Source organism: Aedes aegypti, chromosome 1 (genome assembly GCF_002204515.2).
Source record: "Aedes aegypti strain LVP_AGWG chromosome 1, AaegL5.0 Primary Assembly, whole genome shotgun sequence".
NCBI lineage: Eukaryota > Metazoa > Arthropoda > Insecta > Diptera > Culicidae > Aedes > Aedes aegypti.
Genome location: NC_035107.1, coordinates 14221120 through 14238403, shown reverse-complemented (window position 1 = coordinate 14238403; position 17284 = coordinate 14221120). Strand labels below are relative to the sequence as shown.

The following is a 17284-nucleotide window of genomic DNA, read 5'->3' as shown; positions in this document are numbered from 1 at the left end:
AATACAGATATTTTTTCAAGGATACAGGAGTACAGATAATTCAAAGAAAAAAAACAGATTTTAATGTGGCAACCCTGTGTCTGGGTTCAATTCCCGGTCGGTCCCGGATCAATTCGTCATAGAAATTTCCTTGACTTCCCTGGTCATAGAGTATCATCACACCTTCCACACGATATACGAAGGCGAAAATGGCAATTTTGACAAAGAAAGCTCTCATTTAATAACTGTGGAAATGCTCATTGAAGAAGAATGCGGAGTTAGAACATATCAAGGCTAAACATTTCATTTGTGAATTATTCAAATCAACATTAAATTTTAAAAAAATCCTTTTTTGCGGCTAAATTTTAAGTACTTATTTTTAGACTATAAATAATGACGAAAATTGTACTACACATAGATGTAACTTGAGAACATCACGTTCATGATGTGTAAAATTGTTATTCAATAATAATAATCTTACAATATCCTAGCACTTAAATAGAATAGAATAGAATAACATTAAGCACAAATCTGGAGAATCTGACAACCGTTCGCGTTGAAAATCTATCAAATTGCTTGCTTGCTGGTGGTGACCAATGGTATAAATTTTCAATGTGGAGCGCTGTTTGGTTCTCCAGTCTTGTGCTTTTGAAAATTCGAGTTGTGTCTTCGTTCTATAATCTCCTTATAAATGCCTTTTAAGGCTGAACAAAAGTTTTTGCAAAAAAGTGTAATTTTTAAAAACAGTCTCATGGAATCATGGCCAATTTTACTCTTAGAATACCTGAAATTAACAATTTGGCAGAATCTTCACAAAAGCTTGTTCATAATTCTCAAATAAATATGGAAGATTATGATCTTCAAAAGAATTTTATAGACTTCTTGTCATGTTTAACAATAAATTCAAGAAGTTATTTTGTAACATCCTGGGCATAGTTAATCCTGGGAAGGATATTTACATAATCTTAGACAGAATCAGACAGATTCACCCGCAATCTCTCTAATAAGATTATGAGCATAATTCGTTGATGATCCTGGACAGCATTATCAAACATTTCAAGACGGGATTTCAAAATTATCAATGGGAGAGGTTTTGAAGGATTCCAGTACATAATTCGCACAGTATCCTATGCAAGGTTTTCAAATAATACATGGAATTAGTAATTTTTTGACAAGAATACGCGAAAAACATATTATATTCGTAGTATCATTGGCGGAAATACGGGGGGGCTAGGGGGGGCTTAGACCTCCCTAGAAAAGTTCAAGCCCCCCTAGAAAATTTAAAATCTCATGCTTAGTATGCACCTTACTGAAGGAATTCGATTGATCAAAAGGGTCAAGCCCCCTCTAGATTAGAGTTCAAGGTACGCTAATGCGTAGTATTATATATTACCGCGAGCAAAAGTGGTGAAAACACAGGTTGGAGAAAAATAGTAAACAGTGTGTGATGTTTCTATGTTGGCAACTTGAATGATAATGATCACTTTCAATTGCACGGCCTACTGTAAGATATGCAAATCTACCACATCTCCTTTCCTTCAATAGGAAATGTACATTCATGTGACAGCAAACCAATCGCTCAGCTGGCAAATCTTGGAAAGGTTTCAGATTAAGACCTCTTAACAAAATGAAATCGAAATGGCTAGCTCTGGTTCGTGGTCTTCATCGCATTCTAAAGAAACACATACATTCAACGGTCTGATTCTTCCAACGCAAACCGTGGGATAGCAATATCTCCTAGTACTTACGAGAGCTGCCCGTGGAAGAATTTAAAAATGTTCAACCGATACTTCTCATAGGACTCGACAATTTGCACTTATCAGTTCCTCTCAAAGTACGTGAAGGGGTACCTAGAGTTCCAGTCGCTGCGAAATACCGTTTCGAAATACTCCACGATGTTCCAATTATTTTATATATTGCGGCTACTTTGGATCTGGATTAGTAGCTAAATAAACATCTTTGAAACAGTTTCGCTGTGGATTCAGTAGGGATTCCTCATTCTTCCTACGTTTCATTAACTGAAGGCTCCAGATTGTATTCGTTACTTATCAATTGTCAATGTTCACCGTAAAGCTTGCTTGAATATCCCTTTATTCATTGTTTCACATTTTCTATTTTGTTTTATTGCTGCAAACCAAAGTCTCTGAATAGTTTTGCCAATTTCCCAATAGACCATACATTTTCACGACCACTCGACAATAGTAGGCTGCTCCCTAACTAACGTGAGCACTTTCCTGAAAAAATCAAAACTGTCATTTAAACTGCTGCTCCCTTCTAAGGCGAGCATATTTTCAACTTCCGCCGGACCCGACAGTTCGAAACTGTCGCTTCGGCAGCTCCCTTCTAAGGCGAGCATTTCAATTTTGGCCGGACCCAACGGATCGTATCCGTCGCTACGGACCTACGGTTGCTCCCTTCTAAGGTGAGCACTTAACTTCCTCTTCCACCGGACCCGACAGTTCGAAACTGTCGCTACGGCTCTCGCCTTAGAAGGGAGCAGCCGTAGCGACAGTTTCGAAATACTCCACGATGTTCCAATTAATTTATATATTGCGGCTACTTTGGATCTGGATTAGTAGCTAAATAAACATCTTTGAAACAGTTTCGCTGTGGATTCAGTAGGGATTCCTCATTCTTCCTACGTTTCATTAACTGAAGGCTCCAGATTGTATTCGTTACTTATCAATTGTCAATGTTCACCGTAAAGCTTGCTTGAATATCCCTTTATTCATTGTTTCACATTTTCTATTTTGTTTTATTGCTGCAAACCAAAGTCTCTGAATAGTTTTGCCAATTTCCCAATAGACCATACATTTTCACGACCACTCGACAATAGTAGGCTGCTCCCTAACTAACGTGAGCACTTTCCTGAAAAAATCAAAACTGTCATTTAAACTGCTGCTCCCTTCTAAGGCGAGCATATTTTCGGTACCCCTTCACGTACTTTGAGAGGAACTGATAAGTGCAAATTGTCGAGTCCTATGAGAAGTATCGGTTGAACATTTTTAAATTCTTCCACGGGCAGCTCTCGTAAGTACTAGGAGATATTGCTATCCCACGGTTTGCGTTGGAAGAATCAGACCGTTGAATGTATGTGTTTCTTTAGAATGCGATGAAGACCACGAACCAGAGCTAGCCATTTCGATTTCATTTTGTTAAGAGGTCTTAATCTGAAACCTTTCCAAGATTTGCCAGCTGAGCGATTGGTTTGCTGTCACATGAATGTACATTTCCTATTGAAGGAAAGGAGATGTGGTAGATTTGCATATCTTACAGTAGGCCGTGCAATTGAAAGTGATCATTATCCCATCCTCGTCGCCAATGTGATGTTTCTATGTTGACAACTTGAATGATAATGATCACTTTCAATTGCACGGCCTACTGTAAGATATGCAAATCTACCACACAGTGAAACAACGTTTGACAGCTCTCGAAACAACACCACGTGATGGCACGCACACCAACATACCGTTTGACAGATGAACCTGAAAACGATTTTTTATTCTGGGGTCAGGTTAGCACTAACCCAGGTTCAAAAACGAAAACGACATGAGAGAGACTCGCGAAGAGGAAAAATATCAACGTCATATGCAGCCCAGATTCCCCTCTCACGAAACGTCAAATGCAACCCACCGTTTTTATGGCTGAAAAAGTGAAAAGTATTGTGTTCAAAGTAAACTGTTATTTAACACCTCAGTCGGCGGAGCAGTTTTTTCCAAAGTTGCTGATAAATCTAAGCAGAAGATTAATTATTTCTAATGTCTGCCTCGTTTGCTGGCATGAAATTTCACTCAAACGGCTATTTATGATTCGATGTGATGCAAACTCAATCATTTTTTTGCTGATAGGTTCATGTGAGGATTTGAACAGCATGCGCATAATTGGTATAAACACAAAGTGGAATAAGAAAAAAACTCAGCAATCACAGAAAAAGAAGACTGTCTTCGCGAGTCTCGTCTCAGTGTGTAACGTGTTGTAACGGTTGCATGGATAAACCGATTAAATTAAATTAATTTCAGATAAAATAAACACATTTTCTATGTTTGATGCAAGTGCGGAATAGTCCTATCTTTCCAAATGGCATGCGAATTGAGTTGGTCTTTCGATTTAAACTGGGAAATTTGCAGGAAAATGGCCCAGGGGGTCCAAAACATATTGGTTACCCTATAAATGTTTAAAATATTTCATGCCAACGTACCCAAGTAACCACAAGCATTAAATCATTGCACTAATTCAATAGATAATCAACATTGCTAATGCAAATTAACCCTAAAGTAACAACTGTTAAGGCAAGACGCATTATAGTGGCGTTATGCAAGCTTCAAATTACTGCATATTTTATAATTGCTTTAATTTTGCCTGATTGCATTGCCTCGCCAAATGTTTCATTGCACACTAAAGGGCAAACATTTAAAGCACTATAGAAGCCACACCTTAAGCAACACCTAGGTCATGTTAACGAACATTGATAATTAAACGAAACAAATATTGGATGGTTTGTTTGCAATTCGATGCTCTACAAACCCAAAAACTGTACAATAATAGGATGTATAACATATTCGTTGATTTTCCAGAAACCATTGTTTCACGTAAGAACCATTCATTCAGCCACTACTGAAGATAGATTTGTTTAAAAATCTAAATTTTTGTTTAGACTCTGGAGCACACAGAATATCCCCCAAAACAAATTTATATTAAATAAGCATAGCCTTTGGAATTCTATTCTGTTTCTCGCTGAGCTTTTCTAAATGATAGCGCACTTCCTAAAGTTATATATTTTCGTTGTGGACTCTTTCGTGTGCCCAGCAGTAGGTGTAAAAAATGAGAATAAAATAGCCGTCTCGTCACCCAATAAACGAACCAACATTGATATCGCATCACAATGCTTCCTTTTTATAAAGCTATTATATCTTGCTATTTTGGAAGCTTCTACGGTTCAGAGGATTAGGACGTCTGCAATTCACGGATCACCAACACCATCTGCAATACAGGTTCAAGTCCCGCTCCAATGCAAAAAATAACGAAACCAGATGCGAAAAATAGAAATGATGTGTGAAGAAGTTGTTTTGTTTATTTTTTTTTTTTTTTTTAATCTTTATTTGAGTGTATTTTAACGCACGAGGGCTAGTTCTACACTTGTTTTGTTTATTTTTGCACGCACGCCCTAAATAAACAAGGTTTAATGCATATATAATGTACACTCTAACTGTGCATACTCAAATGCTGTTATGAAGCATGTGCACTAATATTGCATTAGTAATGCGACAGTCATGTCAGCTCGTATTACTTTAATTTGATTATAGTGGGGCCCTTTTCGACTTTAAATCTGCTTTATATGGCTCTGAAGGGTTTTGTCACTTTATAATAAAATTGTATAGTGCTCTCTAGAGCAAAAATAAAGTATGCATATATAGTAGACCTGTTCATATTTAAAAAAATATGTGGAAATCTACCGGTCAAGCAGTATTCGGAATTCTCATGCTAAGAGCAATGTCTGGTCAAATTTTCAGCTCATTTGATAAAGATTTCAGTATCCTTCAAGTTGAAAATGTGTTTTTGGGCTTATTTCAAGGTTTGGAAAATCATAACTAGCATGTGGAAAATCAAAACCACTTGCTATTACCACTATTTGAAAGCTAATTCTATTCTGTTAAAGTTTGTAGAACACGCTAATGAGATTAAATTGAGTTTTAACATTGTTTGATCCAAATTTGTTCTCAACAGTTCCCAGAAATTACAGTTTTCTCAATATACATGGTATATAAATCACCCATTGACATTATTTTTTCAGGCTCTAGTCAACGGGAATCAAACATAATACATTTATAAATACATTGCACATCAACAGCTTACATCTTGCTTAAGGCAATAAATTACAATAAATGCCCAAAGATCGAACACCGCATCGCAACCTGATGATAGTTAAATCATGCATGACACATTAGACTGATGCAAATTTTGAAGTTTTTGCTCCCTTATGCTTAAACGATGTCAATTATGATGAAAATGATCCACCCAAAATTTGAAGTGATTCGGAAGTAATTTGGATGTGCACACGCTATTTGAAGATTATATGGAGATTACTATGGGAAAAGCAAACCTTTTGTTTTCAATCCTCTAACTGCTCGTCATAATAATCTATGGAAAAGTGAACACACTCATCTCATGTGAAAACTTCCCAGCTACAACTTTGCCGAAGACCACATTTCGTTGGGACGTAAGGATAATTTGTTATTTTTGATAGCAAAGTCTAAACCATGCTGAGATGATCATTCAATAGGGTAACGACTGTTTATTTTGTTCTCAAACGCTAACAGTTGGCGCCAGCGGCAAAAATTGCAGACAACAACCTTTCGAACATCCAGTTTCTCTTACCGGCCGTCGAGCGGCGACACTGATGTTTGTATTCCTCCCACTGATCGCGCAATGCTGGATTCTCAAATTTCTCAAACTTTCAACACAAGCGCATGGAAGAATGGTAGTCGGAGAGCTGTCAAAACGTATGGAAAATGATGAAAATCGTAAATTGCTCGCAATTAGGAAACTGAATCAAAAAAGTAGTGATTAGAAATCAAGTGTAAAGTGAATACATAACTTTTTGTGTTTAGTTCATCTTCCGTGGTGCTTTCTTTGCTTCAGGATTTCGTTTTTACTACCATTGAAAAAGAGCCATCTATTGCCTTTTCAGTTTTGAATATCGCCCTATTACATTCAGAGCAACACTGCTTTCTTGCTGTAGAACATAGTAGCCTAGATTACTTTGATCTATTCTTCCCGCCAGGAGCACCACTGTTGCCTGCCGAGCAGTTGGTTAAGCATGCAAAATAGAAACCCAGTTTATGATTAAGAATAGCAATTTATCCTTAAGTCCTATCAAAATGTGGTCTTCAGCAAAGTTGTAGCTGAAAGAATTTCACTTGAGCAGAGTTTGCTCACTTTTCCATAAAATATTAAATCGAAGAGATAGAGGCCTTAACACAAAAAGTTGGCATTTTTCATAGTAATCTCCATATAAACTTCAAATGGCGTGTGCACAGTCAAATTTCTTCCGAAGCATTACATACTTTGGGAGGATGCTATTTACCATAATTAAATTCGATTAAGCATAGGGGAGCAAACATTTTAAAATTTGCATCACTCTAATGACACATGTACCGGAAACGAATGAATTGAACAAGTTAGCATTGCTTTTTCTTTCCGAGTGATGATTGTTTTGATCGCATTTCACTGATCATTTAGAACGATTTGAAAACAATCATCATCATCGACTGAGAAAATGCAGTGCTAACGTGTTCATTTTTTGTATTCATTGAAGCTCACGGTGGTGCTCTTGGATCACCAACAGTGGATTTACAAATGTGCTTCATAATTACCTATTTTTTACAATTTATTTTCGTAAAATAAATGGTTACTTTGAACGGGATTGACTCTTAGATAGGCATTGTCATCATGTCTGGAAATTAAAAATCCGAAATTTTCATGCAGGCATGCTGTTCAGTGAAAACAATTCCCGAAAAAAGAGATTTTCAAGAACCTCGAGATACAAATCTCAACCAAACTATGTTATATTTGCTCCAATCATAAAATTGTGTTCGGCAAAATTTCGTAGAATTGGATAAACTACTATTTAGAAGTATTTCCGATAAATTTTGATGTTTCGTTCGGTAGTTATGATTTTTTAAAGCTTGAAAATAGCCCAAAAACACATAATTGATTTGAAGCACAACTAAATTTACTCTAAATTGAGTGAAATTTTGGCCAGTAGATCATTTCGCAATGAAAAATCAAAGTATTGGTTGACTGGGGAGTTTCCAGACATTTTTGAAAATATGAATAGGTCTAATATATAGCTTCATGGTTACTTGGGTAACGCTCTTGGTTTGGAAATTCCAATTTCACTCCTGTATAGAGAATACGTAGTCCTACGTCAAAACAGAGAGCTCTCTTTGTCTCGTATACGAACTGGCATCACTGATTTTGCATAACGTTCAGCAGTTGGATTCTGCAATGCAATTTGACGTTTTTAGTTGTTTGCCAACATACACGATGCGAGTTTTGATATTTCAAGACCAACAATTGAAAAGGCCTCAAGTCCAAAATGTAAACAAATCGGGTTTCTGCTGATTTAAGTGTATAAGAGCCTATTCTTACTGTATCATACAATAGTCATGCAAAAATATGCATGAAAGTTGAAAAAATATCATTTTTCTAAAAGGCCCCATCTCATTTCCCGATAATTAGGATAGTAATCGCAAATGCGGCCTTTTCCCAAAAAGGCCCCATTTCTATATTTACTTGAAACCGAGTTGAGGCCTAATAAACAAACATCAAATTTGCAACTAAAATTACGAAAAAATGTTTCAAATTTACTAAGCAGATACAAGTTATACTTCAGCCGCTCCGCTCCATGTATTATTTTACACAGCGATAGTCTCAACAGCGAACATAATCAAATTTTTCGTCGGGTTCCTGTGGAGTGATGTATTTTGTATCATACTACCTAATAATACCTGTGTCAGCATGTCTGTACTTCACGACTTATTGATAACAACACGATTTCGTTACAATTACATGAAACATAACGTTCAATTGAAATATTACTTCAATTGAACAAATATTTCCATATAATTGCTCGACGACACTCTCGCTTAGCACATCCATTATGTTTATCGATGACGATGATTGAATAAATCACATACTTAATCGACCACACGAATCTCCTCTTGCTGCAGAGATCCCATGTACCTTGCTTTACCACGTAACACTCTTCTACACTTCAATTATCGTATTTTATCATGAATATTGAATGATTTTCAAAAGGCCACATCTGAGGATGATGAAAAAACAAGCCACAACTAGAAGGCCTCAACACATTTTAGAGTAAACAAAGGCGTCAACTCACAGGCCTCATCAGCGTCGGCCGGCGTCTATGGGCACAAATGAAAAGGGCTGCATAGCTTTTGGTGAAATAAAAGCCTCATTTCCTTTGACTCGTTTTTTTAGCAGGATTTTTTGCTAAAATGATAGTAATGAATATTCATAGCTATAAATCAGTTTATCCATCGACTTTCTGGACGAGAAAATAACATAAAATGATTAAATTCATAATTTAAATTTGATTTATTGTTTGACAAAACAAGATTGCATTTTTCTCATTGTTTACTTATTGGAGATGAGGCCTTTTGAATTGTTAGTCTTGATTTCGCGACCGATTTCGCTAAAAATGGTTCAATTTTTCAACGAATTTAAATTCATAATCAAATTTTAGTCTAGATTATAATTTTATCCAGTGATTCTATGAGAACACATCTTGAACAGTTTATCAAACTATTACCGTGCAAAGTTCAATAGGAATTTCATCCGAATAAGGTAACATGTTTGCTCATACGACAGACCAAAAATTCCAATCATTGGGATAAACATCACTAATCAGAAATAACAATTGGATTTTAGAAATGAACCCCTCGGAGGTTGTCTGTCGGACCTGTTTGGCGGAATGTGTCCCGATGATGAACCTGTTCAGCAGCTGGGAGTTCCCCGCACCGATATCTTCCTCCGCAACGGAAGACGGCGAACAGTCCCTCTCGGGAACGACGAACTCGGCGCCACTGGTGGCCATTCAACTGGGAAGCATCTACAGCGAACTGACGCAGCTTCCCCTGCAGGAGGAGCCTTGCTTTTCGCTGGGAGGCATTTCGTGCCATGTGTGCATCCGATGCGTGGAACAGTTGAAGCAGTTCTACTTGTTCCGAAACAAGGCGGTCAAAGCTTACGAGGAATTGCAAACGAAGGCCAGCATAGCGCAGATTATCTGCCAGCTAGATCAGAGTTCGATCGGGAGCGTGAGGAACGACAGGCTGGAGGAGGACTTTGCGGAGGATTTGATCGCCGGAGATGCGCTGGAGGAACGGTTCAAGAAGCCACTGGCCGCCGGAGAGCAGCGATGTGAGATGTGCAAGAAGGTGTTTAAGAACAGGAAGATGCTGGCCCGGCACCAGGAGATTCATTCGAGCGAGAACAAGTACAAGTGCCGGTATTGTGGGAGGTGGTTCCGGGCGAGGAGCAGCTGGTACAATCACGAACTGAAGCACCGGAACGCGATTGGGAAGGAGGAAAAGTTGGAACAGGAGTTCTTGTGTGAGGTTTGCGCGAAGGGATTTAAAACGAAGAAACAGCTGAAGGATCACTTGGAGATTGTCCACCAGGGGGTTAAGCGGTACCATTGCGACATCTGTAAGAAGAGTTTTACAAGGAATGGATCCCTGGCGGAGCATAAGCTCATTCAACACGCTGGGATTAAGCAGTTCTCGTGCAACGTTTGCGGGAAATCATTCGGAAAGGAAGATTCCCTTAAGACGCATCGATCGATCCACCTGGGAAGACGCTTCCGGTGCGAGGTTTGTTCCAAGACCTTCCTAAAGCGAGCCTTCCTCACGGCTCACGTGGCAAAGTATCACCCGACTGATGAAACGCCCAAGATCAACTCGTGTGAGATTTGCCAGAAGGTGTTCAGTTCCTCGTCCCACTTGAAGGATCATCTGAAGATTCATTCGGATGAGAGGCCCGAGTGCTGCAAGCTTTGCGGGGCGTCCTTCCGACAGAAGCAGCAACTGAAAGTGCACATGTATCAGCACTTGGGCAAGCCATACAAGTGCCAGTTCTGCACCGCGGCCTTCGGAATCCGAGCTCGCTTGATGAGTCACCTGTCGAAGAATCACGCCATCGAAATTCAGAACATGGTGGATCAAACGTCGAAGTCAGTGGCGCAAGAACCTTCGGAGATGATCAACGAACCGCCGGACTTCGGCGATGGAGCCATCAACGAGGAGATTCTGAATGAGATCTGCTACCAAATCGATGCCAATCAAATCGTGCTGCAGAACATCGAGGATGACGGGGTCAATCTTATCTACAGCAGCAACGAGCACATTGTGTTCTTCGACGACGGGAACAACCTGCTGCCTGAGGAAATCGAGGGCGTCGATGCCACTACCATTGGACAGCTGTACGATTTCACCAAGCAAGGGTACAATCTTCCCGAGGGGACAGACGATAATAAAGGCTGAACCGAATGCTTTCTTTATGAAATGAACATCCCCTTATAGTTACCTGTTCCGAACTAGTCTTTATTCGCCCTCTTCTCCTTCTTGGCCTTTTTCCGCACCGCTTCGCTCTGATCCAAATGGCTCTGGAAGAAACTGGCCTCCTTCCGGGCTTGGGCAATTTCCGTGCGAAGTTTCTGCTTGTAAACCGCCCTTTCGTAGGCCAATCGTTCGCTCAGATGAATCCACTTGAACCTCGGCAGGTACTTCATGCTCCACAGGATATCACAGAACACCGACTTCTTCTTGGTGCTGATCGGTTTGGTGTTGAGATGTTGGACCACGGCTTTGGCCACCCGTTTCCGCTTGAATTCGACCCAACCTTCGGTGTACCGCAGCATGGCCCGTTTTCCTTTGGCGGTTTTCTTCTTGATCGCACCATCTGCAAATAGGATCATTTTTTTATTTCCAATAAAAGGTAATCAGGATTCAGAGCTCCTATAGAATTTGTGGAATAGTTCGGTTGCTAGCTCTGAAAACCAAATAAAAAATCACCCACCTTTCCGTTCCGGCTGCAGATAAATCCGTCCCACATCGCCATACGGTTCCAGCAGTTCCCTCAGAATCGTCACGTTCATGTGCTTCGGAATCGTCGAGATGTAAATTATGCCGGTTTTCTTCTTCTTCAACGGTGTGACCATTTTCACATTCCCTCGCTTCGATGGCGTAGCTTCTGGTTCCGCGTCCGATTCGGCATCATCATCCTCTGCGTCACTTTGCAGTTCCTGTTCCGAGTTTTGACTACTTTCGGGTTCCGACTCTTCATCGCTTTCGGCGGGAGCAACGACCAGTTTTCTGGGTTCTTCGTCAGAAAATGCCTCTTCCTCCCACTGGGAACTGTTCAGAGATTTCCGTTTTAGCTTCTTGGCAGACTTAACCATTATGCTGGTGCTCTGCAGATTTTTGAGGAAACAATTTCAACAATTTAACAACGTTAAATGATTGCAGAACTAAACACTTTCCTAAAAATGACGAGACCACGCTTTTCGTTGACGTTCCTTTATTTATTTTGCGCTTCAGGTTTTTGTGTTTACTGTTGGCAAATATGAGAAGGATTCGCTTTCCGGGAATTTGTCTCTATGTGTTCCCGGGAAAAGCTATTAAGAATTTGTCTCGCATAATATCAAGGGTGTGCTAGAATAAGGGCGTAAGTCGCATGATCGATTTCTCTTCATCGATCCTATCTTCTTCGCACGAAAAGTGACAAGATGCAATTTTTTCACCTCAATGCGCAAAAATGCATCGCTGCCAAGCGGTTTGAAATGAACATATACTGGCTAAATTGCCTCTTGTTACTTTTATTCACAGAAGAGAGAATCAATGAAGAGAAATCGATCATGCAGTCCAGAATATTGTTTCAATTTCCAATGCGCTTTCTTCTTGTTCGCCGAGCGACAAGTTAGACAAAAACAGCAACAGAATGATTCACTACCGACTCCTTGTGTCGAAGGCATCCGATTGCTGTAGCGATTGATTCTTTACATTCCGATTCCGCACGAGTGGCATTCGTATTTGAGAGCTGAAGAGCGTTCACTGACTGGTAATAAACAAGACGAAATGTTTCAGTGAACGCAAAATCTGTACATTTCGCAGGAAGCTTTCAGTGATCGAACACGGAGACGGAATTCAACTCAATTTTGGGTTGTTTCAACGCAATTCCGTAGTTGAGCCCAATAACTCAATTTTGGCTAAATTTCCAAGGTCCTCGCTAGGTAGTTTGGCTTTAATTTTATAAGAAAAATATACTCAATTATGGGTTGATTTAACGCAAAGTTGAGTTCTTTCGACCCAAACATAAGAAAAGTTGCATTTACCCAAATTTGGCTTATTGGGCCAAAGTACCCCCATTGGGTAGATGCAGCTCTCTCTATTTTTGACAACATTCGTGTGGGAGAAAGAGAAAACCGAGAGATTTTGGGTTGAAACTATAATCGATATACTTAATTTTGGGTAAAGTAAACTCAAAAATTAGGTAAAAATATTTCTCCGTGAATGGCGAACGCGTTCTTTCGTGTCTCCAATTTAAGAGAGGATAGGTGCTCTCTCCGCTCCGTATATCTTTTCATTTTCGGTTTATCTCAATCGTTTACGATTCGTCGGGATTGCGCTCCCCCTAGTAGCGTTCGGCAGTCATTGAACATTCGGTGGCAGCAGATATTTTGCAGATATTTTATCAGTAGCATTCGGGTGAGTGAGTAAATTTTCCCATGCTTGGGTGGAACATCTTGGGATACAAAAATGGCCGTTACAATCGCTGACCCTACTCACGATTTCAAAGGCACTAAACTGGAGAAAAAGTTGCCAAACATTTCTGATCTTCTATTTTAAGCTTTCTGCTAGTGCACAAAGCTAAAATAAAAAAGTTCACTGTTGTTGGACGCTTTCTTCGCGAGAAATATTATCTAGAATCAATAATAACAAATTGATATAATAACAATACTAACAAATTATCCTTACGACCCATCAAAATGTGGTCTTCGGCAAAGTTGTAGCTGGGAAGATTTCACATGGGAAGAGTTTGTTCACTTTTCCATAGATTATTTGAATTTAGAGGACTGAAGACAAAACCGTTGCCTTTTTCATATTGCAATTTTAGGGAAAACTTTCCGTTTTACGGTTCAAAGAGAATCTACCGCAGCTGTCACATCACTAATTTGCACTGGTAAATCATCAGCAGGCTTCAATGATATCTTGGATACCGTCTTGATGATTGTTGTTTGTTGCTATTTTTCATAGCGTTTCCTCTTTCAAGCATACTATTAGCATAGCATACTATATGATTGAATTGTTTGCTTCAATGATAGAATGATTTTGAAGCCTGCGGTAGAACTTTGACAGCTGCGGTAGAACTCTGCGGCTACCGCAAACTGGAATGTTTTCTTAACAACCGTAATATAAACTTCAAATTGCGTGTGCACAACCAAATTTCTTCCAAATCACTTCAAATTTTGGGAGAATGATTTTTATCATAATAGGGTCCTAAAATGTTTAATGAAGTCTTGTTTTTATTGAAAAACACGAAAGAGCATGTTACTGTAACGACTTTAGCATTTTGTCCCGTTCAAATAACGGCTATATCATATTTAAACTTTGACACTTTTGATCATGTTTGACGTTCGCTTAGTCGGCAAAAACACCACAGGGGTTTTAGTTTTAACACTGGGGTTGTTCCTATCTGTCACTTCGGAAGGGACACAGCAAACAAAATACACCCAAATTTTGAGTTTAAGCCAAGGGGTGTGACAAATTCTTAAATAAATGTAAAATAAAGTTTTTTGAACTTAAACACACGAAAAACAACAAAAAATTCAGTAAACATGTGTTTTTGGCCTAAACTTGAGCGTTTGGCATTAAAATTGAGACAGGTCTTTAGGACCCTATTGACACCGTTTAAGCATAGGGGAGCAAAAAATTTCCATGGAATGATGGTCCATGGATAATGCTTCTCAGTGGAAGCTACCTTTACTACATGACGCGGATCAATGCAGATTTGTATTAGCGATGTGTACCCCGGGGCCTTCATCAGCCGAGTGGTTAGAGTCCGCGGCTACAAAGCAAAGCCATGCTGAAGGTGTCTGGGTTCGACTGCCGGTTGCTCGGGATCTTTTCGTAATGGATATTTCCTTGACTCCCCTGGGTATAGAGTATGATCGTACCTGCCACACTTTATACGAATGTGAAAATGGCAACTTTGGCAAAGAAAGCTCTCAGTTAATAACTGTGGAAGTGCTCAAAAGAACACTACGCTGAGAGATGCAGGCTCTGTCCCAGTGAGGACGTAAGTATCAAGAAGAAGAATAAGAAGAAGAAGTGTACCCCAAAGACTTGCTATCGGTAGCAATGTAATAAAGTTATTGGAAGCAAACCAAGACACATCGGAACGATATGTAATACACCCTGTCTTTTGAAATTTGAAAAATACATTTGAAGCACTATGGCAATACTTAGGCACTTCAGTAATACCCTGAAAATGAATTTTCTTTCCCGCTCCAGTCTCGACGAGTTGATGTCAACGATCTGTTTGTAATATTTTTGATGTTTGTCTCTTCGGCCAAGTACTGAATTCCACGCGAGTATCATTTGATCATCTCTTCCAGGTCTACTCCCAACATTTCTTAGCAGAGATTTTTAAAACTTGTTCCGCTTTAGAAGTTGGTCCCAATCAAATCTGGCAAGATGTTGGGATGGACGAATTAGGGTAAATTATGTATTTTGGACAGGCTAAGGATATGTCTGGAAACGGCGATCGATTAACTGCCTTAGATACTAATATTGTATTATGTTATGATACTTATATGCTTAATGTATCATTGTTTTCTGAGTTTCTGGAGAGAAAAAGCTTACAAACTGTAGCAATAGGTGCCAAAATAGCGTTTTTTAATTGCCTGTCTGTTATACATTTCGGACATCAAATATACATTTTGGACACCCTCATGTGAATATAATTTGGACAGGGGCGTTATCTCACTATCTATTCAATGGTTTCTTAAAAGGACAATCATATCATAATGTTTGAAGAGTTTACATGTGACTTATGCATTTTTTTGCTTATTGGATGTGTATATTAGTGATAATCAATAATTTCATTTAATGGAAGCAAATATCATCAGATCCACGAAATACGCCTGCAAGTATGCATGCAAACGACATTCCAGTGCGTTTCGTCAGATGGCCAAATTATATCAACTGAACAAAAACCGTAATCTATTTTGGACACCACCTGATTTATGCCTTATATACTAATGTTAAGATTTTAGATGAACTTAGCTTCAATTTTAGACATATTTTATCATATTACCGCCTTTAAACTTTTTATGAATGCTTATTCTGAGCGCTATTATTGCGTTTAAAGTATGTTATTGAAACATACATCCTCTTGCATTCGTAGGTTTCACAAGTGTTCTTTTGATACAATTTACAGTTTTGATATTTTTGAAGCCAATTTGTAATTGTTATGAAATTTGCCATCATTATTAAGTAGCATAGTGTATTAATAATGCAATACATGATTTTTCGTACATAAATTCTTCATCATCTCATTGTGAATGAGCATAGAACAAGCAGCCTGTCCAAATTATATGCATGTCCAAGTTATATACGTTACCCTAATACTCTGAAATTTTAATGTTTTGACCTTCGGTGATCACGATAATGTTTCCATTCTCATCGTGTAGACGTTTATGCGGGTTACCAACATTTACGATTTTGTATGCCTGCATTGATTGACTTTAGATTGACCATCATCGTATGGTGGCAAAGAAAGGTCTTCTGCACCGTATAAATTCTTCATTTTAAACTTACCAAACAAATTCGGGATAACAACAATCTGGTTGAGCCGCACGACCATTTGCTGTAGTTACCAAGATAAAATGTTTCAGCTGTAAAATCCGTGGAAAGAAATACAAACTGTCGATTAGAAGGGCAGTGCTGGAAAAGTTCGCATCACGAAGCAGCTCACGAGTGTATACCAACGCATAACAAACATCACAGACTCGGGATCTGGCTAGGTGTGAGTAAGCCCCCACCCGTCCGCTCGGGAGAACATGTCAAAAGAAGTAGCAACAAGCTCACAAGCGTTTACTCGCGAGTAACCGAGCAAGGTGTGATTTATTATGGTTTTGACAGACAAATTAATTGTATAACCATCATATCGACAGTGAACTACTCGTTTGTAGTCAAAAGCCCTTGAAAACCATAAATCTCGGAGGGTAAGCAGCTTTTTTCTCAAAAGCACAATATGACTCTGAGCAGCTCCGAACACGTTCGCGAATCATTTTTAGCTTCAGTTACTCGGGAGTCGACAGATGCGAGTAAGCCAGCGGTCTGACGCTCGGGAGCGTTTGGTTTTGTTTTTGTTCCAGTTCAGATGAAGCGTTTGCCACTTTCCATCACTGTAGAAGGGTGACCAGATGTGCTGAATACTGTGCTGGGCACAGTGAGCCGAGTTTTCCATTCCCTAATCATCATGCCACTTTCAATTTGATCATAGTGGGGCACTTTCCAACTTCTATTCTGCTTCAATGCACTCTGTAAGGTAAGCACACTGATAGCAAACTATAGAGCAACAATAAAGTAGCATATAGCTTTGTGATTACTTGGGAAATTTTTTAAGGGGGTATTCAAAAGTTATTTCAAACACGTATTAATCATATGTCCAATAGTGCACATAAAAAAACGTCAAAATATGAAAATTTTAATTTAAA

The 17284-nt window shown here is 39.1% G+C and overlaps 2 protein-coding genes across 2 annotated transcripts; one reads left to right on the top strand and one right to left on the bottom strand.

Moving 5' to 3' along the window:
* The first annotated feature begins 9166 nt into the window (after positions 1 to 9166).
* On the top strand, positions 9167 to 11071 carry LOC5569477 (zinc finger protein 160). The gene is made up of 2 exons (XM_001658513.2): positions 9167 to 9348; positions 9433 to 11071. Exon 2 carries the CDS (start codon positions 9435 to 9437, stop codon positions 11043 to 11045), a length of 1611 nt encoding a protein of 536 aa, XP_001658563.1. The 5' UTR covers positions 9167 to 9348; positions 9433 to 9434; the 3' UTR covers positions 11046 to 11071.
* Positions 11072 to 11084: 13 nt separating this feature from the next.
* On the bottom strand, positions 11085 to 12095 carry LOC5569476 (activator of basal transcription 1). Its single transcript, XM_001658512.2, has 2 exons — positions 11581 to 12095; positions 11085 to 11463 (listed from the first exon to the last, which is right to left on the bottom strand). The coding sequence occupies exons 1-2, from the start codon at positions 11960 to 11962 to the stop codon at positions 11099 to 11101; spliced, it is 747 nt and encodes a 248-aa protein (XP_001658562.1). The 5' UTR covers positions 11963 to 12095; the 3' UTR covers positions 11085 to 11098.
* Positions 12096 to 17284: the final 5189 nt, after the last annotated feature.

Coding starts and splice junctions, on each gene's coding strand:
- LOC5569476 (XM_001658512.2), bottom strand. CDS start 11,962: ATGGTTAAGTCTGCCAAGAAGCTAAAACGGAAATCTCTGAACAGTTCC. Junction 11,464..11,580: donor TCTGCAGCCGGAACGGAAAG/GTGGGTGATTTT, acceptor TCCTATTTGCAG/ATGGTGCGATCAAGAAGAAA.
- LOC5569477 (XM_001658513.2), top strand. CDS start 9,435: ATGAACCCCTCGGAGGTTGTCTGTCGGACCTGTTTGGCGGAATGTGTC.